This window comes from Geotrypetes seraphini, chromosome 2 (genome assembly GCF_902459505.1).
Source record: "Geotrypetes seraphini chromosome 2, aGeoSer1.1, whole genome shotgun sequence".
NCBI classification, from domain to species: Eukaryota; Metazoa; Chordata; class Amphibia; order Gymnophiona; family Dermophiidae; genus Geotrypetes; species Geotrypetes seraphini.
The window spans coordinates 270,841,378-270,867,954 of record NC_047085.1 but is presented as its reverse complement, the minus strand read 5'-3'; the positions used below and the strand labels follow the sequence as shown (position 1 = coordinate 270,867,954).

General features: G+C 44.1%; 1 protein-coding gene across 1 annotated transcript in view; it reads left to right on the top strand.

The window, feature by feature from the left end:
- Positions 1–26,577, top strand: part of LOC117354870 — a 96,019-nt gene that overhangs the window by 14,398 nt on the left and 55,044 nt on the right. Inside the window, exons 4-5 of the mRNA XM_033932834.1 lie at positions 7,033–7,105; positions 14,439–14,529. Of these exons, the coding sequence (XP_033788725.1) occupies positions 7,033–7,105; positions 14,439–14,529 (164 nt within the window). The remainder of the gene's footprint in view (positions 1–7,032; positions 7,106–14,438; positions 14,530–26,577) is intronic.

Here is a 26,577-nt window from a genome sequence, read left to right as displayed (position 1 = left end):
TCTCATCTCTTCGTAATTCCCTTTTCGGAAGTTCAGTGCTGTGGCCGTCGTTCTGGACTGATGTTTCGCCTCTGCATTTAGGTCGAATCGGATCATATTGTGATGGCAGTTTCCCAGCGTCCCTTCTACTTCTACACATTGTGCCGGTCCTCGCAATCCATTTAGAATTAAGTCCAGAACTGAATTTCCTCTTGTATTTTCCTTGACAAGTTGTTCCAGGAAGCAATTGCCTACAGCATTCAGGAACTTGGTCTCCCTAGCGCAGCCGGAGGTGCCTAGGTTCCAGTTTATCCCTGGATAGTTGAAGTCACCCATGAAAACTGCGTTGCCTCCCTTGTAGTTGCATTTAATCTCATCCGTCATTTCTCCATGAATTTCTTTGTACTGCCCTGGGGGTCGGTAGTAGATGCCAATCTTCCTTTCCAGTCCATTTGTTGTTGGAATTTTGACCCATAGAGACTCTAACTTATCCATCGTTTGTGGCCAGTGTTCCCTCTAAGGTGAGCGCATAAGCGATCGCTCACTCTTTTCAGTGGCATCGCTCATGCTTTTTCTCATGTCGCTCAAGCGGTGGTGGAGGTGAGAGGAAGCGGTGACGGCGGCCTGCCCTGCTCGCCTTAGTGTTGGTGGCGGTGGAGGTGAGAGGAAGATGCGGTGGCGGCCTGCCCTGCTTGCCTTAGTGTCGGCGGCGGCGGAGGTGAGAGGAAGCAGCGGCGGCGGCAGCCTGTCCTGCTCGCCTTAGTGTCGGCGGTGGCAGAGGTGAGAGGAAGTGGTGGCGGTGGCCTGCCCTGCTCACCTTAGTGTAGGCGGTGGCGGAGGTGAGAGGAAGCGGCGGTGGCGGTCTGCCCTGCTCGCCTTAGTGTATTTTAAGTTGAAAGATGCAGCGGCCACATCTTTCACCTTAAAAATACACTAAGGCAAGGCAAGGAGCAGGGCAGACCGAAGAACAGCACCAGTAAGGCTGTGGACTCGCGCATGTGCACTCCTCACTCCTCCCAATGTTCTCTCTTAAGATTGGGCAGGAGAAATAGTGGCCTCATTGAACAGGGAACCAGTGTGTGGAATGCCCTGTTTCCAAGTTGGCCTGGGAGAGCTGCTGAGTTTGTACAGCATGGCACCACCCCTTGGTGGATTTTAGAAACCAGAGGTAGTTGATTGTGACCCCATAGGAAGCCATTATAGGGACTTGTCACTATAATAACTGAAGATATTTCTGGAGAGGTCTGGTGATATCCAGGCCCAGATGGAATTACAGGGTGTTTACATCTAAGTACCTGATTTTTCTTTGATTAGGGGGTGTGTGGTGATGGAGCCATCTTGCTTTATTGATATATCAAATCTGTGAGTGACACTCTTAGAATAGCATTTGCTCATGTGCTCAGCTTAGAGGGAACATAGGGATTAAGTTACTTTAAATATCAAAGAATTCACTATTTTTAAAGAATTCATGGCCATGTCTAAGCGGTGAGCTGAGGAAAGTTTATGTAACACAGGCAAGAAGAGGTGCTTGGGTTTTAAAACAGAGTGGTTGACTGAATGCTATGTTGAAACGGATTTACCGCATGGCACCGCACAGCACGTGCTACTTGGGGAAATTTTTTATTACTCAGAAACTGATGGTGTTAAGTGCAAAATTTGCATGAAAGCGGAATACAATAGCAACTGGACATCAGGAAAAACGTGGACCAATTGGAAAGTTGATCATTTAAAACGGCATTTGAGCCAAAAATCGCACATTGAAGCAGTCACGAAACTGAAAAACAAAAGCAGAAGTCTGTTGAAAAACATGCTGACAGAATTGAAAGAAGATCGTGAAAACAGAAAAGAATTAATTAATCGGCAACAAGCAACTCCTAATGAGGTAAAGATACTCATCGATAACGTTTTACTTGCTGTTAATATAAATTCTTCAATGCTATCGGTGCAGGCAATTCATGACCATGTTGCGAAATATGTAAAGATACCAGAAAGCTGGTTAAGCAAAAACTATGCTTTTGAATTTGTTGAGTGTATAAATTCAACCATTAGGTCGGAAATATTATTGGAGATTAAAAATGCAGCTTACCATACCTTGATAGTGGACGAATCAACTGATATTTCAGTTTCCAAAATGTTAGTTCTGTACATGAAATTTAGAAATGGCAATAATTCAGTCCATAAAACTGTATTCGCTGGAATTTTTAAATTAACAGCTTGTGATAACTTGTCAATCCTTGGAGCCATTCAGAAATTTTATGCAGACAACGAATTAGATTAGAACAAGATGGTTATGTTTACCTCTGATGGAGCCTCAGTTATGCTAGGCAAGCAGAGAGGGGTAGCAGCATTTCTTCGCCAGTTAATTCCACATTTGTCTGAACAACACTGTGTGGCACACAGAGAGGATTTGGGAATAGATGATGCATGGAAAGACATACCATTGATGAAGGAGATAGAAACTCTGCTGAGAACTGTTTACACAGTTTTCTGCAGATCATCTGTCAAGAAGGATAAATTTGAGGCCTTGGCCAAAGCTGCTGAAGCAGAAGTGATTGTATTCAGACCACTCAACAAAGTTCGGTGGTTATCCAGGCATTTTGCTGTCAATGCTTTGATTTTGAACTGTGATATTTTAGTGGAATAGTGTAGAAAACAGGTTGATGAGAATAATGACCCGGTCCATAAATACTGCCTAGAGAAACTACAGAATCCAGAACACCATGTTGCAATTACAATATTGAATGATGTATTATCAGAATTAAGCGACTTGTGTAAACTTTTTCAAAGAAGTTTGCTGTCTACTGTGGAAGCCTTTCAGTTTACAAAGGCAAAAATAAAGAAACTCAGATCACAGTATCTTGGAGAGAAACCTCACTACACCAAAAATGCCAGCCATTTGCTTTCGTCATTTCAGCACCCAGTGAACACAAAGTCAATAATTAAGTTCATTCAGCAGACATGTGAACATTTGGATAATAGATTTCCAGATGAGGAATTACAAGATTGGATAGTATTTGACAAAGAATGTTTTTCAGCAGCTGTGAACTTAGAGGATTATACATTTGGTCTTGAGCAGATGAAGAGGCTTGGAAACCGATACCATGTTCTTCTGGAAAAAGACAACGAAGCATTCCAGAAAGAACTTTGTAAGCAGTTTCCAGAATTTAAATTAATTGTTAATGAGAAATTACAAACTGGAGCAGTTAAGACATTTGCAGATCTAGTTGCATTCACAAAACAGCAGGATCAACATTAAGACTTATTTTTGCTTCTGGATATCTACGGTACATTCCAGGCTTCAAGTGCTGACTGTGAAAGAGGATTCAGTTTGATGAACAACATAAAGACAAAACACAGAAATAGACTAGATGTTGAGCATCTGGACAATTTATTGAGAATAAAGCTCTTTTTAAATTCTGGACAAACTGTAAATGCTGAAAAGGTCTACAATCTTTGGAAAACTGAAAAGAATCGAAGAGAATATTTGTGAAGATTGAAGAACTGATGATATTACGTAATTAAAAGAACTTTAAGTAAATTGTTATTCTTCTAAGTTTTGAGTATTTAACCCTCCCACAATCTCACGGGCAGTCGGACATTTGTTTCAAGTTTCCAAGTTTCAAGTTTATTGAGATTTTGATTTAAACACAATATCAAATATTTTCAATGTGTATAACAAAAATAAATTTGAGGAAATAAATAAAACCATTTGAACAATAAACATACAAACATATATCCATAGATGATTAAAAATACATAAGGAGTACAAGGATAAACTACATTTGTTTAAAAATGCGTCCTCCGCGCCTACTCATAAATTTGTGGAGTATATAACTTGTCGCTCATTCATATTTTTTTTTGCACACACCTCATCAATCCTTAGAGGGAACATTGGTTGTGGCGTGTTCTCTCTTATCCATCGGTTGTGGCAGGAACTCCGAGAATGCTATCCTCTGTGTTCTGGTCTTCAGCTTCCTTCCTAGCATCCGGAACTGGTCCTTCAGTACTTCTCTGTTGTAGTTCCTGTTGCTCACATTCTTCGTCCCCACATGGATCACCACCGTTGTATCTTCTTCTTCCACACTGTCGATAATCCTGTCAATGCGGCTCACTATGTCTTCTATCTTGGCTCCCGGTAGGCAGGTCACCAGCCGATCCATTTCTTCCTCCCGCTATGTGGCTGTCGACTTGTCTGATGATGGAGTTCTCTACGATGATTGCTGTCATCTCTATCTTCTCTTGATTCTTCAGCTGCAGGTCCGTGTCCCTGGTGTACGTCCATCTCTCCAGCCGTACATCCGTGTACTTTGTTCTCGCTGCTGTGTCACCCATTCCTTCGTGGTGGTTGTCCGTCGGGTAATCCACACTCTCTGCAGGTGTATCTCGGCAGTTCCACTGTTGCTGGTGATTTTCTACGGCCTCCCTGTACGCCTCCTCTATGAACTTCTGCAGCTCTTGGACTTCTTCCTTGATGGTGTTCTCTGTCTCAATGTTCTCTGTATCTCTATCTTCCTCCTCCACTGCTTGGAGTTCTTTGCATCTCTACGTCTCCGCATCTCTGTCTTCCTCCTCCATTGCTTGAAGTGCCTGCAGTTCCAGTATTCTGCCCTCCAGGAGTCTGCCTCATTTCTTGAGGTTCTCCGCATCGAGCGCATACGTAAGACCGCCTCCCAGAGGGGAGGTAGTCATACATATGGCAGACCGAGTAGAAAACTGGGTAGCTCAACATCCTGCTTCTGTCTGTTGCTTCCATTGCTGCCTGCTTGCCAGTCTGCTGTGGATGTCTTCTGTGTCTGCTGGCTGTGTCCTCTGAGTCTGCCTGGCTGTGTGCCCTCTGCGCCTGCTGTGTCCTCTGTGCCTGCCTGGTGGTGTGTCCTCTGTCCCTGCTTGGTTGTGTGTCCTCTGTGCCTGCTTTCCTGTTTGGTTGTGTGTTCTCTATACCTGCCGAGGCTGCTTGGTTGTGTGTCCTCTGTGCCTGCTGTGGTCTCCTTCTGATTCTCCTTTAGCGGTGGCTCGTCCCTTCTGAAGGCCCTTCACAAAGGTGCTCTCGCTAAGGCGAGCGCCTTTAACGCTCACCTTCGACTTGCGCCGAACGGCTGATCACCGTTGGCTCCTCCCCTTTTGAGTCGGAGTCCGGAGATGATGTTGGGGGGTGGGTGGAGCTAACTCTCGCCGCCTCCCCTAGCTCTCTCCATTTTCTCCGCTTCTCTCTGTGCTTACTCCCCCTCTTCTGCCTCTCTACTTTGCCTGCTTTCTTCCTCTGCTTGTCGCCTCTCTCCTTCCTCTGCTCTCTGCTTCTCCTGCTCATCTGCCCGAGCCTGTAGATTGCCATTGGCGCTTTCTCTGGTGGATGACATCGGGGGTGGGCAGAGCTAACTCTCACCGCCTCCCCTAGCTCTCTCTCTGTCCGCTTCTCTCTGTGCTTACTCCCCCTCTTCTGCCTCTCTCCTTCGCCTGCTTCCTTCCTCTGCTAGCTGCCTCTCTCCTTCCTCTACTCTCTGCTTCTGTTGCTCGTCTTCCCGAGCCTGTAGATTGCCATTGGGTCCTCCCCTTTTGAGTCGGACCCCTTCAAACTCCTTTCGACAGCTCCTTAGAACAGCTCTGTCCAGCAACTTTGAACAGCTACTTCGAACTACTCCCAACAGAAGGGAAATCTTTACCAGCATTCATTATATTTCTGGCATTCCTTATATTGCATTTTACAACAACAATGCTTTGCAGCCAACGATTTTGACGTACGCCAATGATGTGCGCATATGATGCGTACAAATAAAGCATGCCTATGACTGACATAAAATAGGTTCATGCGAACATTGCAGTATGAACCAACAGGAATATTCTGCGCATGTGTTTAAATTGTTCTCACAGTGATCAATCGGATACGATTAAGACAAGCTTCCGCTCAAATCATTTGCATGACAACTTGGTTGTGCATTGATTGCTTGTCCACAATCAGCCAGATAATTGGCCAACAGCGATCCTGTAGGTATTAGTGATTAATTTTAGTGCATCCAGGCCAAAGTGACACCTCTGTACTTCGAACTACAATGGCTCTCCTTTGAAGCAAGGTGTATTTTTAAACTATGTACACTGATCTTTTTAATCTTTCATGCTGAAACACCAGATTACATGTTGAATGTAATCAAAATATCACCCAAAAACAAATACAACCTGATCAGCAACCATATGAGAATAAGATTTCCAAATCCTAGAGGAATCAAATGCAAAACTATTCACTCTACAACCTTCCCATACCTGGCAAGGAAATAGTGGAATTCCTTATCAGCACAATTAAGGAATACCCCTCCTACCAAAACTTTTGTAAAGGCCTCAAATTTTATTTGGAAAATATCTTACTCCCCCCCCCAAAAAAAAAAACCAAAAACATGCTATGGGAATCCAAACAAGACACAAATTACCTCTCTTATCTCGATAGATGGCCAAGTTCCCTACAAACCAGGAAAGTGACACCCATACCAGAACCCATTATATCAAGACTACAACACCAGATATAATCACTTTCCAAACCATATGCCATAATCATACTCCCACATGAACACAAATAAAGATATCTGTGTCATGAACCCTAATGAAATAATGTAATCCCCTGGATATGGCCAGGCTTTTCGAAACTGTAAATTGCATTGGACTCCTGGGGCATATTAGCAATCCATTAATACTAATGTAATTAAGATATAGAAAAGATTAGATTTACAGATACTGAAGGTATGCAGAACTCTGGTAGCATTTCAGTACATTTTGTATTTGAATCTGCTGAGAATTGTTGAGATCATGTGGAATATAAGTATTTTAAATTAAGTAAATAAAATGTTTTGTGGGATCTGCTTGGACTACTTCACTACTGTAAGTTTTGTTCTATATTTCCAAATTATTGTGCTTAGGTATGGATGATAATGAAAACTGTTTTTACTTGAAATTTTAATATTGGAATGTTTGTTAATAAAGATTAAAAACCCTCATCCCTGTTGCAGATGTGAAATGCTGTATGATAAACAGGAATCATTGGCTGCTATACTTATGTTCCTTTTCTAGAAAGTGGATGTACCCCTTTCACAAAGGAAATCTCCAAGAGGGTTGTCTCAGGAAGAAACAAAATCACTATCAGGTTAGTAGCATACACTTCAGTTGTGTCATAAGTGCCAGTGTCTGAAAACTCCTGAAGGTCTTTTTGAAGGGATCTTTAAGTGGTGATTGATTATATGGAACAGCTCCACTGGGGGACATTAAGCTGCTACTGTCCTAATAGATAAATACAGTAATTTTTAATAGCTCTTTTAATTGCTAAATTGTAGGATGCTAATAGGCCGGGAAGGGGGGGGGGGTGGAGTGGATTGCCTGTTGTGAATTGGGAGGAGGGACAGAAGGGAGCATTGGACTTTGTCAGGAGGTGGGAAGGAGAGGGATAGACTTTGCCAGGGCATGAAAGGGGGGAAATATGACTTCTTTTATGCAGATCCTAGCCAATATTCAGCCAGGACCTGTACTTCTCCAGTTGGAAAAACATGGCTTTTTGGGCACCTTTCAATTTGGCTTTAGGGCCAAACACAGTGCATTTGTATTGCATTTAAGATCCTATTTGGCAGTTTTGCCACTTTGATTCCTTTAGACCGGAATGTTCATAGATCTCATCTTGCCAGAAGTTCTCAAAAATGAAAACTTACATTTCCCTCTCTCAGTGGTAAAAACAGAACCTTTAAGAGATTTAGTTATTCTTTTGCTTTTAAATTAATCAAATTCTGGAATGCTTTACTGCTTACATTAAGAAGTTTAGGCTCTTTTGCTTTATTCTGGAAAGTTCTGAAAACTTTTTTGTTTGCTAAACATTTTGGAAATTAACTATTTCAATCTACTTTTCCTTGTCAAACTTATGTATTATGTTTTACATTATTGTTAACTGAGGCGAGCTCCTCTAGGTTGATGACTTGGTCTATAAAACTAAGTTTTAATTTAGTTTAGTTTCATTATAACTATAAGTTAGGTTGTGAGACTGCTGGGACAGAGGGAAAATACTTAAGAGTAACTGATTACTATTCAATGTATTGTAAGCCCTTTTGGGCAAATCTGTTCATGAAAAGGCAGTTAATAAATCTAAATAAATAATAAATAATTTTTTGAAATATTACAAGGCTTTAGTCTTCCGAGCTTTATTCAAATAAAGAAAAAGATGGGTTGGAATTTTTAAAGTTAATTCAAGGGCCAAAAATTCCCGAGCATATAAAAAGTGATCTTGATGTACCTATATCGCTTAAGGAACTCCAGATAGCAATGAAATCCCTCCGAGTTGGATCTGCTCTGGGTAGTGATGGATTCACTGTGGAGTTTTACAAATCATTTCAAATTACACTTTTACCTCATCTTCTAAATTTATATCAATCACAACTGACTAAGGGTTGTATTTTAGGTACTATGGCAGAATCTTTAACCATTGTTTTGCCGAAGCCAAATAAAGATCCCATGTTGGTTTCAAACTACAGGCCTATTTCTTTAATCAATGTAGATAGAAAATTTCTGGCTAAGCTATTGGCTTTAAGATTAGCCGAGGCTCTCCCTTATATGATTGGTATGCACCAAAAGTGGTTCGTTGCTCAGAGACATTCCTCAAATAATACCAGATTATCTTTACATATGTTAAATTTAGCGAAAACAATGGACAATCCGGCCTTCTCTGTTTCATTAGACGCAAAAAAGGCCTTTGATCATGTGGAATGGACTTTCATGTATCAAGTAATGGATTGGTTTGGTATAGGATCCAGATTTATTCAAATGATTCAAACCTTGTACTGTTCCCCCTTCTGCCAGGCTATATATTATGATACATTTTCTAAATGTCTTTGTCTGGGAAGGGGAGTTAGACAAGGATGTTCCTTGTCTCCTTTGCTTTTTGATATTGCTCTGGAACCCTTGTTATTGGCTATATGGCAGGCAAAAGAGATACAGGGGATTCCTTATGCAGGTCGGGAATATAAGATCTCTGCTTATGCAGATGATATCTTGCTTCATTTGAAAAATCCTGAATCCACCATTCTGCATTTACTGGAATTGATAGACTGATTTGGTAAATTCTCTGGATACAAAATAAATTGGAGCAAATCGGAGGTTCTTCCACGAAATGTGCATTGTACGTAAGGACTATTTGATTCATTCCCTTTCCTTTGGAAGGAAGAAGGTATAAAATATTTAGGTACCATGGTTCAGAAAACATTGGAAGACACAGTAAATGAAAAATCTATATTGCTGAAAGTCAAAGAAATGTGTGAGCATTGGAACCCATTACATCTTTCTTGGTGGGGTTAGAGTCCAAACTAAAAATGATGATTTTGCCTGTAGTTTGTTACCAAATGAGCATGTTGCCAATTTATTTTCAGGGGTCCTTCTATAAAAAATTGAATGGTATTCTCAGGAAATTTATTTGGCTGGGTAAAACTGCTCGAATTGCTTTAGTATCCTTACAAAAAACAATTGCGAAGGGTGGGGTAAATCTTCCCAATTTTTATAGATATCATCAAGCTTTTATAATGCATCAGGGTATGTATTGGATCCTTCCTGAGCTCATGGAACATCTCCCTGATTGGCCTTACTTAGAATGGCAACTCCTGTCCCCACTGCGATTGTGTCACATTTTAAGTATCAAGTTACCAAGGATTTATAAGGACAATAGAATTTTATTATCTACTTAGCAGACATTAAAATTTATTAATAACATAATACCTATTCCAATTCATCAATCCACATGTCAGTCCTTATGGTTAAACTCTAAGATTCAAATTGGCAAGTCTAAGATCCTCTGGAAGCACTGGCTGCAGGCGGGCAATCGCACATTGAATGATGTGTTATCAGACGGGAAGATGTTTGACTTTTCATGACTGCAACAATCATTTGGTATTTCAAAGTCTCAAGCATTTAAGTGGTTGCAGTTGAAGCAGGCCATTCAGAAGGGGTTCCCTGATTGGCACAATTTAAAAACTCAGTATAGCTTGCCGTGCTTGTGTTTCCAGACAGATTTGCTATGGCATCAGGCAACCAAGTGGTATAAATTAATATCTGAACATCTGAATATAAAATCAAAATCTAGTCTAAGAGACATTTGGAGCATTGAGACAAAGCAGCAAATTTCTGCTACTCAATGGCCACGGATTTGGACTTGGAGGATGAGATGTACAGCATCAGCATCTATGAGACAAACCTGGTTAGTTTTGTTATATAGAATTTTTTGGACCCCTGTTCAGTTGCAAAGGGTAGATAGTTCTAAGTCTAATAGATGCTGGCATTGTCATCTGGATATAGGGACACTGGATCATCTGCTCTTCTTTTGTCCCCTGATTCTTAAATTTTGGCAATCCATTTGAGGTCAAATCAATAGGATATTGGAAGTTCCATTGGCATTGACATATGATGCAGTGCTGTTTGGTACGTTATTAATGCCCAAGAGTCCAATAACGTCACATAACAATAAATTATTTCTCATCATGACCAGACTTGCCATATAGCTTATTATGAAAAACTGGAAAAATTGGGACAGGTTAAACTATAGTTTTTGGTGGGAAACATTGTGCCAAACTTACAAGTTTGAATGTATGAGTTCAATGCATTTGGGACATTATAAGAAGTTCAAGGAAATTTGGGACCCATTAACAAAATTTTGTAAGAATTGATTATTAGTTTTGCCCTTTGATTTAGAGAATGACACAGTGGCGGTTACCTGCGGGTAACCCGCCGAAACGGGGAATAAAAAATAGTGGCCTCTGTGGGGACGGGGACAAGGCCATTCACCGCCCTGTGGAGCGGTGAATGGACTTGTCTCCACAGTGAGGCAATCAAGGATTGCGCGGTCCCCACCCGACCATCTCCCTCCCTCCACCTCACCTTTGAATTGAAGAGCACTGTTCCTCAACCTCCGGTCTGCGTGAAAAAAAAAAAAAAAAAGCCTCTCCTTTTCCTCTGCTCTCAGTTGCTAAAGCCGACAGGAAGTCTTTCCGACGTCAATTCTGACGTCGGAGAGGATGTTCTGGGCCAGCCAATCGCTGCCTGGCTGGCCCAGAACGTCCTCTCCGACTTCAGAATTGAGTCGGAAAGAAGACTTCCGGCTTTTTAGCATCTGCAGCATGGCGGTAAGAGAAGGGGAGGGAGGCTTTTTTTTTTTTTGAGCGGCAGGAAAGCAGCAGGCTGGCTTTGGCTAGGGAGGGAGAAAGGTAGGCAGGCAGGCAGGCTTCGGGGGTGGGACAAAGTGTGGAAGGCAGTGAGAGGGACATGGGAAGGAGGCACTAGGGGCACTAAAGACAGAAAGGGGTAATAAGGACATGGGAAGAAGGTACTGGGGCACTAAAGACATGAGAAGGAGGCACTGGGGACACTAAAGACAGGAAGGGGCACTAAGGACATGGGAAGGAGGCACTGGGGCACTAAAGACATGGGAAGGAGGCACTGGGGGCACTAAAGACAGGAAGGGGCACTAAGGACATGGGAAGGAGGCACTGGGGGCACTAAAGACATGAGAAAGGCACTCGTGGGCACTAAGGACATAGGAAGGAAAGAGGGAGGGAATAGAAAGGGACAATTCTTGGGCCTGAGTGCAGAAAGAAAGAAATGAAAGAAAAGATACACAGATAGAAGGAAACGCAACCAGAGACTCATGAAATCAATCACCAGACAGCAAAGGTAGGAAAAATGATTTTATTTTCAATTTAGTGATCAAAATGTGTCAGTTTTGAGAATTTATAACTGCTGTCTATATTTTGCACTATATTTGTCTATTTTTCTATAGTTACTGGTGACTGAGCTTGCGGAGATGGGCCGGAAACAGGGTTTTAAAATTTTAGTCCTAGTAGTTTGCCGGTCCACAAAATAATTCTTTTATTTCTGCCGGTCCACGGGTGTGAAAAGGTTGAAAAACACTGATGTAGAGTATGCCGGCTTTCTTTTTCGCCCAGCCGCATACGCAGCTTGTCGAGTTGATCAATCTTCTCCTCTCTTGCAACTTCGTGTTTCCGGTTGCGTCAGAGGAGAATATTGAACAAATGAGCAGCCGCATGTGCGGCTGGGCGAAAAAGAAAGCCAGTATACTCTACAATACATCTAAGGTGAGGTGGAGGGAGGGAGATGGCGGAACGCTGCAATCGGTCGGGTGTCTGCTGTTTTTGTATCACTGCCTGCCTGCGCTCACGTTCCAGATCCTCCTGCATTTTTAGTGTGCACAATTGACCTGATTTGAGCTATATGGGGACACGCCATTGCAAGGGAGGACAAGTCAATTGATTTATTTTATGTTCTGTTTTTACTACAGGGCAGAGGCACTGAAACAGATTCTCAGTGCAGTAGTAGTAGTAGTGGCAGGACTCTCTTCTGTCTTCATGGTGTTTCGCAGTACTGAGGCTTATATGGATGCTGCGGGGACGGTGACGGGGCGGTGAATGGGATGGCGGTGATGGGGCGATGCAGAGGATGGTGGACCGGTGACGGGGAAAGATTTTTTCCCCTTGTCATTCTCTACTTTGATTCTGCACATCCAGGATGGGTGAATGGGGGGGGGGGGGTATGTAATTAATTTATAATTTGATTGCAAGGTTGTTTATCATGATCATTTGCATTATATTAAGGGGTCCTTTTATCAAGCTGTGGTAGGGGTCTAACATGCGGAATACCGCATGTTAAACCGCCTGCCACACTAGACGCTAATGCCTGCATTGAGCAGGTGTTAGTTTTTTAGCTGGCCGCGGGGGTTAACGCGTGATGAAATGTCCGACGCGCTAACCCAACTAACGTGGCTTGATAAAAGGAGCCCTAAGTGGTGGGGATGGGGAGGGGGTTATGTATTTATTTTATCATTTGAAGGAATTGAGTGCTGTCTATTGTGTTAATTGATTGATAATATGATGCACTTTGTGCTGGTTTTAAAATGAAGAAAGATTTTAAAAAATAAATAAATAAAATCTGTGTGTGATGAAATGCGTGCAGGTTTTGATAGTGGGAAAAAGGTTTTGTTGTCTCTTGATGTTGCTGCAGCTTTTGATAAAATTAACCCTACTGTATTGCTTGACTGGTTGAGATCACTTGGTATTTCTGGTAAAGGTGCATGCGCAGTTCAAATCCTTCTTAAGTGAACATTGTTTTCAGGTTTTTGGTAGGAACTCAAATCTGACTGGTTGGGATTGGATTCTTCTTTATCAACTTTATTGTTCAATCTCTTTATCTCCCCAGTATAGAAGTTGTCAGGTTTAGGAGTCAGCTATTGATTATATATTGACAACTTTCAGATTTTCTTTCCTGTTCCTGATAAAATTGAAAAGGGATTTTAATGATGGAATCATACATCATAAGAACATAAGAATTGCCGCTGCTGGGTCAGACCAGTGGTCCATCGTGCCCAGCAGTCCGCTCATGTGGTGCCCTAACTTAGACTAGCCCTACCTGCGTATGTTCTGGTTCAGCAGGAACTTGTCTAATTTTGTCTTGAATCCCTGGAGGGTGTTCTCCCCTATGACAGACTCCGGAAAAACATTCCAGTTTTCTACCACTCTCTGGGTGATGAAGAACTTCCCTATGTTCGTACGGAATCTATCCCCTTTCAATTTTAGAGAGTGTCCTCTCGTTCTCCCTACCTTGGAGAGGGTGAACAACCTGTCCTTATCTATTAAGTCTATTCTCTTCAGTATCTTGAATGTTTCGATTATGTCCCCTCTCAATCTCCTCTGTTGGAGGAAGAAGAGGCCCAGTTTCTCTAATCCTTCGCTGTACAGCAACACCTCCAGCCCCTTAACCATCTTAGTTGCTCTTCTCTGGACCTTTTCAAGTAGTACCGTGTCCTTCTTCATGTATGCCGACCAGTTCTGGACGCAGTACTGCAGGTGAGGGTGCACCATAGGCCGGTACAGTGGCATGATAACCTTGTCCGATCTGTTCGTGATCCCCTTCTTTTATCATTCCTAGCATTCTGTTCGCCCTTTTCGCCGCCACACATTGCGCATACGGCTTCATCGACTTGTCAATCAGAACTCCCAAGTCTCTTTCCTGGGAGGTGTCTCCAAGTACCGCCCCGCATGAGATTTTTGTTACCTACATGCATCACTTTACACTTATCCACGTTGAACCTCATCTGCCATGTTGATGCCCATTCCTCGAGCCTGATTATGTCACGTTGCAGATCTTCGCAATCCCCCTGTATCTTCACTACTCTGAATAACTTCGTATCATCCACAAATTTAATCACCTCACTTGTCGTACCAATATCCAGATCATTTATAAAGATGTTGAAGAGCACGGGTGCAAGCACCGAGCCCTGCGGCACCCCACTGGTGAATTTAATCGAATCGAAAAATTTTTCCCTGAATCAGGCAGCACTAGTGTATAGTACTTGCCAATGAACAAAAAGAGCAGCCCTCTATTGATTATTTTTTTAAAGACATTGTCTTCATCATATGTTTATGATCATGTGTTTATTACAGGAAAACAAGAGAAAAGCAGTAGCCTGAAGGAGACACTTTCAAATTTCCTGGAGACAGAACCAGATGATCCTGAAGAAAGAGAGCAATTGAGGTACTGATATCAGTTTATTAATATTGTTTTATAGGATTATTGTTTTGCAGATTTTTGCCACAATCACTTTGCCTATGGTGCTCATTTTCAGAGCATATGGACATAAAAAAAGGGCCAGATAGGTGATTTTCTGCCAAATCTGCCCATATTGCAATAATCAAACACGCTGAAAAAATATCCAAGTGGACAAGCAATATAGAAAAAGATGTATTAAGCAAAGGCACTTCAGAGTCATGTCATGGACAGCATTATGGAATAGATATTTTCTAACTATAACAGATAACAGAGTGACGTCCTGGGGTGGAAAGGAAAATGTCCTAATTTAGACCTGCTAAGTGAAGCCACAGTCTTTCTTTGGACCCATTTGTGCTTTTGCTGAGTTGGAGAGTGGAGAGGTGGAGTTGGTTGCAACGTAAAAGAGAGTGGAGATTGTTGAGAGATCTGTTTACTGTTTTTATCTAGCCCAGTTTGAAACCTTTGTCCCTCTACATTTTCTGCCTTGTCTCTCCTCTATTTCACTTCCTAAACCTCTTCATTATATCTGTTAGCATCCACCCACCCCCACCCCATGCTGTCTCTCAGGCCCTTTCCCCCTTTTAGGGTTACTATATTTTGAGCGGTAAAGCCCCGGACACATAGCCCTGCCCCACCAAACCCCATTCCGCACTTAGCCCCACCCCCACAAAGCCTCCTCTCATCTTCCCTGACAAGCTCCGGCCGTGTCTGGAGAGCCTGGAGCATGCACGGATGTATGTGACATCAACTATACATGCTTAGAGACCTCATTTAAAATATTGTGTACAATTCTGGAGGCCGCACCTTCAAAAAGATATAAAAAGTGGAGTCAGTCCAGAGGAAGGCTACTAAAATGGTATGTGGTCTTCATCATAAGGCGTATAGGGACAGACTTAAAGATCTCAATCTGTATACTTTGGAGGAAAGACGGGAGAGGAGATATGATAGAGACATTTAAATAACTGTGTAATGTAAATGCGTATGAGTCGAGTTTCTTTCATTTGAAAGGAAACTCTGCAATGAGAGGGCATAGGATGAAGTTAAGATGTGATAGGCTCCGGAGTAATCTATGGAAATACTTTTTTACAGAAAGGGTGGTAGATGCATGGAACAGTCTCCCAGAAGAGGTGGTGGAGACAGAGACTGTGTCAGAATTCAAAAGGGCCTGAGACAGGCACGTGGGATCTATTGGCAAGAGAAAGAGATAATGGTTACTGCGGATGGGCAGACTAGATGGGCTATTTGGCCTTTATCTGCCATCATGTTTCTATGTTTCCAGATGCATCTGGAGCTTGTTGGGGCTTTCTAAATCCTGGACAAACTACCAGGTTTTGGAAAGTCTATTCGGGCACCTGGACAGTCCTCTAAAAAGAGGACATGTCTGGGTTTTCTCGGACATCTTGTAACCTATGCCCCTTGCTCTGTCCCTTGCCCAAACTCCTAATTCCTCCTTTGTATCCCCTTACCTACTTCCACTGTTTCTCTCCTTGTGCCTCTGTCCTATGCATTTATATTTGTCCAGTTCCAGTTTGTTTCTTGTGTGTAGGTGCTGTGCGACTGAATGCTGTGTGCTGTTGCAGGTGGGGGTAGGGGTACCAGATTTTACTTTAGTAAAATCCAGACCCCCCTAGACCTGCCCACCTAGGCCCACCCAGTTCCACCTATCCCCGTCACATTATGTCCAAGTCCCGCCCCCAATCCCACCCTAGCCCTGTCCCTGCTGTCTGCTCTCATCAGGCAGGAGGGCATCCTGCCTGACGTGATTTAGAGGGAAGCTTTTCAAAACCTGGACAAATTTCTGGGTTTTGAAAAGCCATCCGGAGGAAGACATGTCCAGGGAAATCCGGATGTATGGTAACCCCAGGTGGCCAGGGGGGAGGGAGGGTGTCAGTGTCTCACTAGGTTGTGCTGAGCTCTGCAGTAGATGGAGGTATGCACTGTGGTGTTAATGGGGTTAGTATGTTACATCTGTGATAGTGGGACACATGTTCAAAAAGCATGGATCTGCTGAATACTCTTGTGCTTAGGGCTTTGCTGATGTGTCATACCAGATACCGCTTTGATAGGGCTGCCATACAGCACCTCTGTCAGCAGCTAGAGTCCTACCTCCAAGCTAGGACACACAGTCATAATCCAGTGCCAGTGCACCTTAAGATTACAGCTTCCTTCACCAATCTTGCCAGTGATACTTCTCATTGCTGACAGTCTCTAAAGATCTCAAGCAGCTCACCCTTTCTGTTTGTCCAAGTTCCTTGATGCCTTCCTCACCTACACCTCACAGTTCATCTCTTTTCCCAGCACTGTCCAGGCCCACCAGAACAACATGACCTAGTTTACTCCATAGACTGCTTCCCCTTGCACACATATGGCCATCAGACCACACTTCCCCTCCTCTCTCCCCCACCCCCGGGCACAGGAGGACATTTATAGGAATAGAAACCCTATCACTCCATGAAAATGCAGGTGGTGTGTGATGCCTGTGTGTGTGCTTGGTATCCAGGGTTCTGCCACATTGCATATACACTATATCACTCAAGAATTTGTCATCACTTGACTGAATTTAAATTACTGGTGGCTGGCTCCTAGGTGAGCTTGGTGTCTCCTTCTCCTCACCCTCCAAAGGTGCAAGCCAAATACAGACACACTTCCAATGACAGTGAGTGCTACTTGTATTTCCCAGCAAAATGTGACAAACTCACCAGCACTCCACCTTCTCCTCCCCCCCAACACTTTCCTACCTGGCCAACATCATTACCTCCCCCTGACACACCCACCCCCCAAACCAACCTATATCCGTACTACCCCACCACCCACCCCCTCCATCACTACCACCATGCCACCACAGTAATATGCCTCACAGCACACTCTCTGGCCTTCATGCTTCAACCATCTTTCCCCCTCTCCAACCCTGCTTCTGACCAGCCCTCTTGTCCCAACTTGTGGCCCCAGTAGAAGGTCTAGCCCTCTCTAACAGCCTTGGGGAACACTCACAGGCATCAAAGACATCAAGGCAGCCAGCTGCTTCTGCTGCCTTGGCAATATTTGACCATCTGCTTCTGCCCCTTCTGCTGCCAGTTACCACACCTAGGATTGAACTGTACATTGCTCATGTGGGCCCAGTCTTAATCTGGACACACTTGGCCTGCCACCCATGTGACCAGGGCGACCACATTTGGCTCATGGACCCATATTGCTTGTTGTAGGGGCCACTTCCAAGCTTCCTGGCTGGTAAGAACATAAGAATAGCCATACTGGGTTAGACCAGTGGTCTATCTAGCCCAGTTTCCTGTTCCACAGTGGCCAATCCAGGTCACAAGTACCTGGCAAAACCCCAAATAGTAGCAGCTTTTTGGCATCTGTTGGTTGTGTGGCGGGTGGTGCTTGATGACTGCTGTCCCCCTGATGGCAGGTAGGGTTGAGGGGGCCCACTAGATAGACCATGTGGGGCCATTGCAGTTAGCCTGGAAGTTCTTCCAGAGACCAACAAACTTCATCAAAAGTGCATGATATCCATCTTCTCCTGGGAGTTTTGCTGCATTTCCCATAGTCTGCACTGTTGTGCCTCCATGATGCACTCCTGCAGCTGCACATCCTAGAAGAGTATCTCTAACGTCTCATGGAAATAGTTCAGGATTTTGGAGATCAGATTGAAAACCTGCCATCTGTGGTAGGATGCTCCCCTCCATGACTCCCATTGCTCTTCTTCGGGCTTCTTACCCTTGCCATTATTATCCTCAAACTATTGGGGTTGGGGGAGAGAGAGGTTCTTAGGGTAACTCCTGCTGCTCTTCCTTCCCTGCAGAGGTCTCCTGGCCTGTCGGCTCTTATATCTCTGGGGATGTAGTAGTGCTCTTAGCTGCCACCTCTGCTGCTCTTCCACCTGCAGGTTGGACTGGCTCCTGGGACCTGCATCTGCCTCAGAGTCTGAGTTTGGACCTGCAAGGAAAGTAAGAACACATGTCCCAGTTGCTAGAGTCACCATGTTAGGCTGTCACACCCTTCCAGGACACTTCTAAGTGCCCTCTGCTCTTACAGATGATGAAGACTGCTGCAGTCTGCCAGTACCCTTTCTGTATCCTCACTGTCTACCTCAAAACCATGCACTGTCTACCTCAAAACCACATATCGGAATAGAAATCCCGAATGTAATGTAATGTAATGTAATATCCAGGTGGGTAAAGAATACAGAACAGTGAAAATGCTCAGCAATGTCAGGGTGCAGTGCAGGCCAAAAATGCCAAAAAGAGTTCTGGTGCACATGGCATACAAGAATTGATGAATGGGTTAACTTCCCTTGCCACAAGCTGTACAGAAGGAATCATACACTTTTTCTTCAGTTCTGCCTCTTTCCTCAGTGGGCTCTTCAATTTTTCCCTCTGCACAAGAGCTGGAAGGTGTCTTTTTGATCTGCTCTGAGAAGTTTTATTATTTTCGGGTTTTGTATCTGAAATCTGAGGCTTACAGTACAGAATGACACGGGGACAAATTTGTCCTTGTCCCCAAAGGGACTCAATTTCCCTGTCCCATCCCCACGAGTTTTGTTCCTGTCCCTGTCCCTGTTCCATTCCTGTAAGCTCTGCCTTAACCGCACAAGCCTTGAACACTTATGATTTTAAAGTGTTTGAGGCTTACAGGAATGGGGCAGGGACAGGAAAAGAACTCGCCGGAACGAGATGGGATGGGAAAATGAGTTTCCACGGGGATGGTGAAAAATTTGTCCCCGTGTCATTCTCTAGCTTACAGTGCTCAAGAGGTCCCCCAGTAGACACAGACCCCCTGAGTAGCAGTCTGCAGTTAATAAGGCAACCTGTGAAGGAATCTGTCTAGCCAACCTACACTAAAAACTTAAGGAGCTCAGGGACTGTTTCCTGGAAGCAAGGCTCACACCCTGATTTAGCAGGCATTTGAGCCAGGCTATTTGGCCCTGCAGCGGTCCAGGAGGACTTTGAGGGTGCTGACTGTGTTTTCCTTCCCCCATTGCTGCGCGCGGGTCTGTGGGGGTCTGAGGTCTCAGTCAGGCTTTGGCCTGACTGGCAACCCAAAGATTGCAGCATCCTAGACTGGGGATATCCTTGTTTGGAGCAGTGGTCTTCTTCATTATTCAGCTGCATTATTCAGTGCATTATTCAGCTGCATTATTCAGTGTGAACTAAAGCAGGCAACAACACCATGTAGTACAGCACAGTGAATACCGGCTATCGTAGCCTATGGGGAAATCAGGAAGGGGGGAATGATCTCAGGATTGGAGTTTTAGTGGTTTATGGGGCTGAATTATATTGGTCTGTGCTGCCATTTTTCCAGGCCATTTTTTGGGGCCAAAACGCTGCTGTGGCAGCCATCTTGGATTTCCCAATTTTGATTAAAAAGCCTCTATCTGCCTTTAAACCCTCGATTATGCTTAAAATCAATTATTATGGACTCCTCAGACCCTTCTGCCCCTATATCATGCCATATTTGCGCTGGATGATTGGCTGAGGAGCATCCATGACACTGTGCCATGTGTTGTGGGGCACATGAGAGGATGGGGACCTTGGGCTTAGCCTCCTCTGGTACCTCTAGGGCTGGAGACATGAATGGGCTTGTTTTTCAGAAAGAAAATCCCTTCCAGAGACCTTGGAGAGTGATTTGGCAAAATGCAGATGAGTGGATGGACTCTATTGGAATTTTGGTCAGCAAATTGAGACTTGCTCTCTATTCTCCAAGCACTTATAGGGTTTTGGGCTAACTGAACTCCTTATAAGAGATATTGTTAGGATAGTATATACAGGGTATTGAATCAGTGGGTAGGAACTCGTGAGAAAGATTTATCCGAGTTCACCAGAGTTCAAATTCGCTAAATGCACAAGCGTACCCAGCAGACGTTACCCATTCACACTTTCAATTAAACCCTTAATAAAGTTGCTAGAAAACAGAAACTTATCTCAATTCTGGAAACCGCTGTTTTTTGCATTCATACTTGGTGCCAGCTAATTGCCCTACAGAGCCCCGTTTCGTAGCCTTTGTCAGCCTTTGTCAGCCTTTGTCAGGGGCAACCTCAGGGGCATCTCCCGATGTCGTGTAACTTCCAAAGCTGGTGCAGTTACACTACAAATAAAAGCGAGAGTATTTAAATCTTATGGAGCACTCCCCAGCCCCTCACTTCAGCTGTTGCTGATTCTCCTAATCCTAGTGGACTGCCCTTTTGATGCGATAGGTTTTTTATCCAATCATCGTCCAAGCCTTACAACAGAGGGAAGCCCCATGGGCTGACGTAAATCAAAGATCCATGGGGAGGAGACAAGGCAACGTTCTAATTTCAAAAAGTAGCATTGAAATTAGAATGTTGCCTTGTCTCCTCCCCGTGGATCTTTGATTTACGTCAGCCCATGGAGCTTCCCTCTGTTGTAAGGCTTGGACGATGTCATTTAGAAGCATTATTGAACCATTTTTAATTTCTCTAAATACGTTATATAGACACCAGGGTTTTGGGCTATGGCTAGTTTTTAAACAAACACAGTTAAAAAGAAAATAGATAAAAAGTTTTTTGTATTATAAATTATAGATTTTTAGATTAGCCCACAGGGTGTTTAAAGTGATGTGAGTGGGTAACGTCTGCTGGGCACACTTGTGCATTTAGCGGTATTGAACCCTGGTGAACTTGGATAAATCTTTCTCAAGAGTTCCTACCCACTGATTCAAAACCCTATATATAATATCCTAACACTATCTCTTATAAGTGCTTGGAGAATAGAGAGCAGGTCTCAATTTGTTGTTCTAAGTCTTTTTGACTCCTCTCATCTGGAGTAAGCTTACATTGGAATTTTGGTCAGCACCATCTGCTCCACTGCAGTCATCTGGGTGAAGTTGACCTCTCAACATTGGCTTTGACATCCTGCTTCAGCTTCTGCCACTTGTGAGCACAAGTCTTCCAATCTCTATCGACATGGAAGACCCACTTGTATCCCATGACATGAAAGCAGCCACTCAAGTGGAGAAGGCTTCATCTAAAGCACGGCAGATGATAGGTTGTATCAAGAGAAGCTTCGTCAACAGGAAACCTGAAGTCATGATGCCATTGTACAGAGCCATGGTGAGACCTCATCTGGAGTACTGTGTGCAATTCTGGAGGCCACATTACCGTAAGGATGTGCTCAGAATGGAGTCTGTTCAGCGGATGGCCACCAGGATGATCTCGGGGCTAAAGGGTCTCCCGTACGAGGAAAGACTGAGCAAATTGCAGCTCTACACTCTTGAAGAGCGTAGGGAGAGGGGAGACATGATTGAGACATTTAAGTACATCACGGGACGGGTCGAGGTGGAAGAGGATATCTTTCTTCTCAGGGGACTCTCGACCACAAGAGGACATCCGCTCAAACTCAGGGGAGGGAAGTTTCGTGGAGACGCAAGGAAGTACTTCTTCACGGAGAGAGTGATCGAGCATTGGAACAAGCTTCCAGTGCAGGTGGTCGAGGCACGCAGCATCCCAGACTTCAAGAACAAATGGGATACCCATGTGGGATCCCTACGGGGTCATGCCAAGGGATAGAGTCACTAGGACTTAAATGAGCGGGTCAGTAGAGTGACAGTATAATTACAATTATAGTTAAGGGGTCAGAAGACTTAAGAGGGTGGGTAAATAGTGTGGGCAGACTTGATGGGCTATATGGCCCTTATCTGCCGTCATCTTTCTATGTTTCTATGTTTCTATGTTTCATGTACTGACAAAATATATCTTTACTGTAACCCACTTGCATCCCATGTACTGACTAAATGTATCTTTATTGTAAACCGTTTCTATCCCATGTACTGTCAAATGTATCTTTATTGTAAACCGCTTCGAACTTCACGGTATAGCGGTATATAAGAAATAAATTATTATTATTATTGCCAGCCACTCTTTTGCCTGGTACAGGCTCCAAATCACTGGCATGTAGGAACAAAAAGTTTCTCATGATGTGCCACTACCTCCTTCACAAGGTGTTCCACTTCTCCTGGACTAACGTTTCCCTTCCTAATGAGACCATCCTTGCTGGCTGCTATAATGACAGTGGGATGTAGACTTTGAAAATAGGGAAAGGGATTTTTATACCACCTTTTTGTAGTTTTACAACCACATTCAAAGCGGTTTATATACAGGTACTTCAAGCATTTTCCCTATCTGTCCAAGTGGGCTCACAGTATGTCTAAATTACCTGGGTGGAGGATTAAATGATTTGCCCAGGGTCACAAGGAGCAGCGTGAGGTTTGAACCCACAGCCACAGTCATAGTCACTACACCACACTCTCCTCTTTATAGGGCATTTTGGGCATGTCAACTGTGGATATTTAGATGTTATGAATATGAACGTTTTTAATTTGAAAACTGACCAAGCATATGGGCATGTGGGGGAGAATGATGTCTATATTAAGCAATTTGAGCACTGTGTTCGAGCCTCTTAATGTTGCAAATGGGAAAATGGCTTGTCCTGATACTGGAGCTTCAGTATCTGTGAAGCCAACTCATTTGCTCTCCATCCTGTGCCCTGGTCTGTATCTCATATTTCTCCTTCTTCACCTTTACCCTACAACCCATGCAGTCAATGTATAGAGAAACAATACCACACAGAAGTATTTGTAGCTGGGCATAAAAAAGGTAGCAGAGCAAACAGTGGGAACGGACAATAAACAATCCACAAGAACCAGCGGGATAAATTCAAGACTGGTTTATTTAATTCCAGTAAGTACAGTAATGCAAGTCCATATTACTATATGTCCTGAAATGAAATAAACCAGTCTTGAATTTATCCTGCTGGCTCTTGTGGATCTTTCATTGTCTGTTCCCACTGTTTTTTCTACTGCTTAGCACCCGTGGGTTCCTGTCCTGTTCCTGTTGGACTTTTGGTGATGTTCAGAAAAAGGTAGGCCACAGAATCTGAGGAGGAGAATCAGACCAACACATAGGAGGAAATTTCACAGTCATGCCAGAGCAATATCTAGAGTGACAGGGAGGTTACTGTAGCTCCGTAAATTAATTTAGAGCACCAGTAACAGTTGTGCTGCAGAACTCAATGAAAGATAGTGCCATTAAAAGGATAGTGGAGAAAGTTGGCCTTATGCCTTTTAACATAAATGAATGGTGCAAATGGAGTTTATGGAGTGGGAGGATAATTTTCCTGAGAGGAAAGGACATGAACTGGGAGCCGGTGGAATGAGAAAGAAGTGCCTGGAAAAGGATTTTGTGAGTAGTGTATTAGTTTAAGGTTATAGTTATTTACTACTCTCCAGTAGTGCTGCCCGATTCACCGATTCACTTTGGTGAATCGATTTGTTTCCTTAAAAAATCGGACTCCTCCGGGTCTCCATAAGCAACAGCAGCGATGAACAGGCTGCTCCTGGCTCGCCCACCAGGGCATTCACTCTGTGGTGTCACTGATGACATAACTGACAGGCTGGCCATATGCAGCCTGTTTACCACTGCTGATTTAGGTGGCCTAAATATTGCAGTCTCACGGAGGAGGAGGGGGTTGGGGTCGATCAGGAAGTGCTGAATAGGAATGGGAGGGAGAGATGAAAAATTTCTGCACAGGGGGATGGAGGGAGGAATGGAATTCTCTTTTCACCTGCCAAATCAGCATCAAATGTTGTTGCGGCAATTCCCACTTGCTTCCTGCCACTGACCCAGAAATCTCTCTGCGGCAGAGGGAAGACTTCTGGGTTAGCGGCAGGCAGCATGTGAGAGTCACTGCTGATACTGTGACCTGAAGAAGCAAACCTTGGAGTACAGGGAAGGAAATCTGACGGCACAGGGGGAAGGAAGAGATACGAGGAAGAAAATCTGATAGCACAGGGGGAAAGGAGGGGAGTGTGAGAAGAAGGAAAGATGGGGGAGTAGAGGGAGACATGCTTGGTGAGGGGAGAAGATGAAATTGCAAATAATGGAGGGGGAGGAAGGAAGAGATGGTGCATGGAGGGGTATAAAGAGATTTGGATAGAGATTTGATACAGGGCACAAGGAAGGGAGAGAGAGAGGTGTTGGACATTGGGGTGGATGAAAGGGAGAGAGAGATACACAGGAGGTGGAAGGGGAGAAGGAGAGAGATGTTGGATCCAGGAGCAGAATGAAGTGATGGAGCGATGCCTGGAAATGGGAGTAAGGGAAGAGAGTGGGAGAAATGCTGGACCATGGGGGAGAGTGCAGCAGGGAAGAGATAGGGATATGTCAGGCTAGGAGGGTGGGGTGGAGATGCTGGGCTATAAGGGTGGAGGAAGGAAGATGTTGAGAATGGTAGAACCCCGAGGAGGAGGAGAGGGTGGTAAGGAAACAGATAAGAGGATAGATATAACAGAGGGTAGAAATATGGTAAACATTGAAGATGAAAGGGAATGGAGGGCTGAGGAAGAAATGAGATGGGGAATGGGAGAGAAGATGGAAATTTGATAGGTAGCTGAAAAGTGAAAAAAAGGAGAAGAGTAAGAAAGAGACAGCAAAGAGCTAAACAGAAATGATTAATATGTCTGAGGCAGGTGTAGTGAGGGAATAGACAGGAGAGAGTAGAAGAGAGAAATGGATAGCAGCCACTTGAAGGAGAATTAGCAGACGACAGGAAAGCAGAAAAAAGAAACTGGAACCAACATGATGGAAAAATAAAACATCCAAACAACACAGGTGGAAGAAAAACATTTTATTTTAACTGTTTTAAATGAAATATGGATAATAATTAGCAAAATATTGTTTAAATTTTGACAAATAAACTTGCATTTTTAGTGTTGAAACATTTTATTAATTTTCCAAGAAATAAAACAGCAAATACTAAACATGATATAACCAAGTACAACATTCCCCCCCAACCTGTCCTTCCCCAATCACTTCTTACCCCAAGGTTGCATCCTAGCTCCAGCAAGCCTAAAACAACATGAGGCTCGGAGATCTGTGTTCTGATAATCCCTGAACCCACACTCCACAACAAGACATAAGCATCCCGGTAGTCACCCCACCTTCCACCACAAAACCCCCTTATGGTCAGAAGCAATCCCCCCCACCCCCTCCCCCGTCTCCAAACTAACACCCCCAAATCAAGAGAAGCCCAACCCAAGAGAGAACATGGTTCCCAAAACTAACTACAGTATGCTCACTCCTACACTTACCACTCCCCCTGACAAAAACCCACCCCAAGCTCAACCCCCCATACCTAAAACTCACCAGTCGCAGACTACAGCACTCTCAGGGTATTCAAAATAAGACTATGGCCTTTAGGATGTAACTGATGCAAATATGGACCCCAAATTTGCAAATATCGCTGACCCCCCTTTATGGGATCCCCGTGCAACCCTCGCTTCCCAGCAGGCCAATTGATGTACATCAGCCCGCCAATGCCAATACCCTGGGGGCTCACTCAGAGTCCAATATTTCATAATACATTTCCGAGCCACCAACCCCAGCTTGCGACACAACGATCGACGTACCCCCTCCCCATAGTCCCAAATCCAGCACCAATTGCTCCGGTGTGCTGGCCAAGGCCAGATGAAGCCCTTGCTGCATAAACTGGAGAATCTCCCGCCAAAACGATTGAATAAGACTACATCACCAAAACATATGTCCAAAGGTCCCCACCTCCTTCCCACATTTCAGACACAAAGGCGTAGCACCACCCCCGCAATAAAAATACTGTGTAGGTGTGAAATACGCCCTATACAGCACCCTATAATAGCATTCCTGTAGGGTAGCCCAACGGGTCAAGGAGAGAACTCCCTGTAGTTGGGTCAAAAGATCCCAATGGTGTCAGGTCAAAACCGCGGAAGACAAAGGCGCGCACCAACAACTGAGCACAGCGCGGAGGTGCACGCTGAAGAAAATAACTTTTTAGGGGCTCCGACGGGGGAGTGTTGGGGGGGAACCCCCCACTTTACTTTATACAGATCGCGCCGCGTTGTGGGGGCATTGTGGGGGGTTTGGGGGGTTGTAACCCCCCACATTTTACTGAAAACTTTACTTTTTCCCTAAAAACAGGGAAAAAGTTAAGTTTACAGTATAATGAGGGGGGTTACAACCCCCAAACCACCCACAACGCCGCCGCG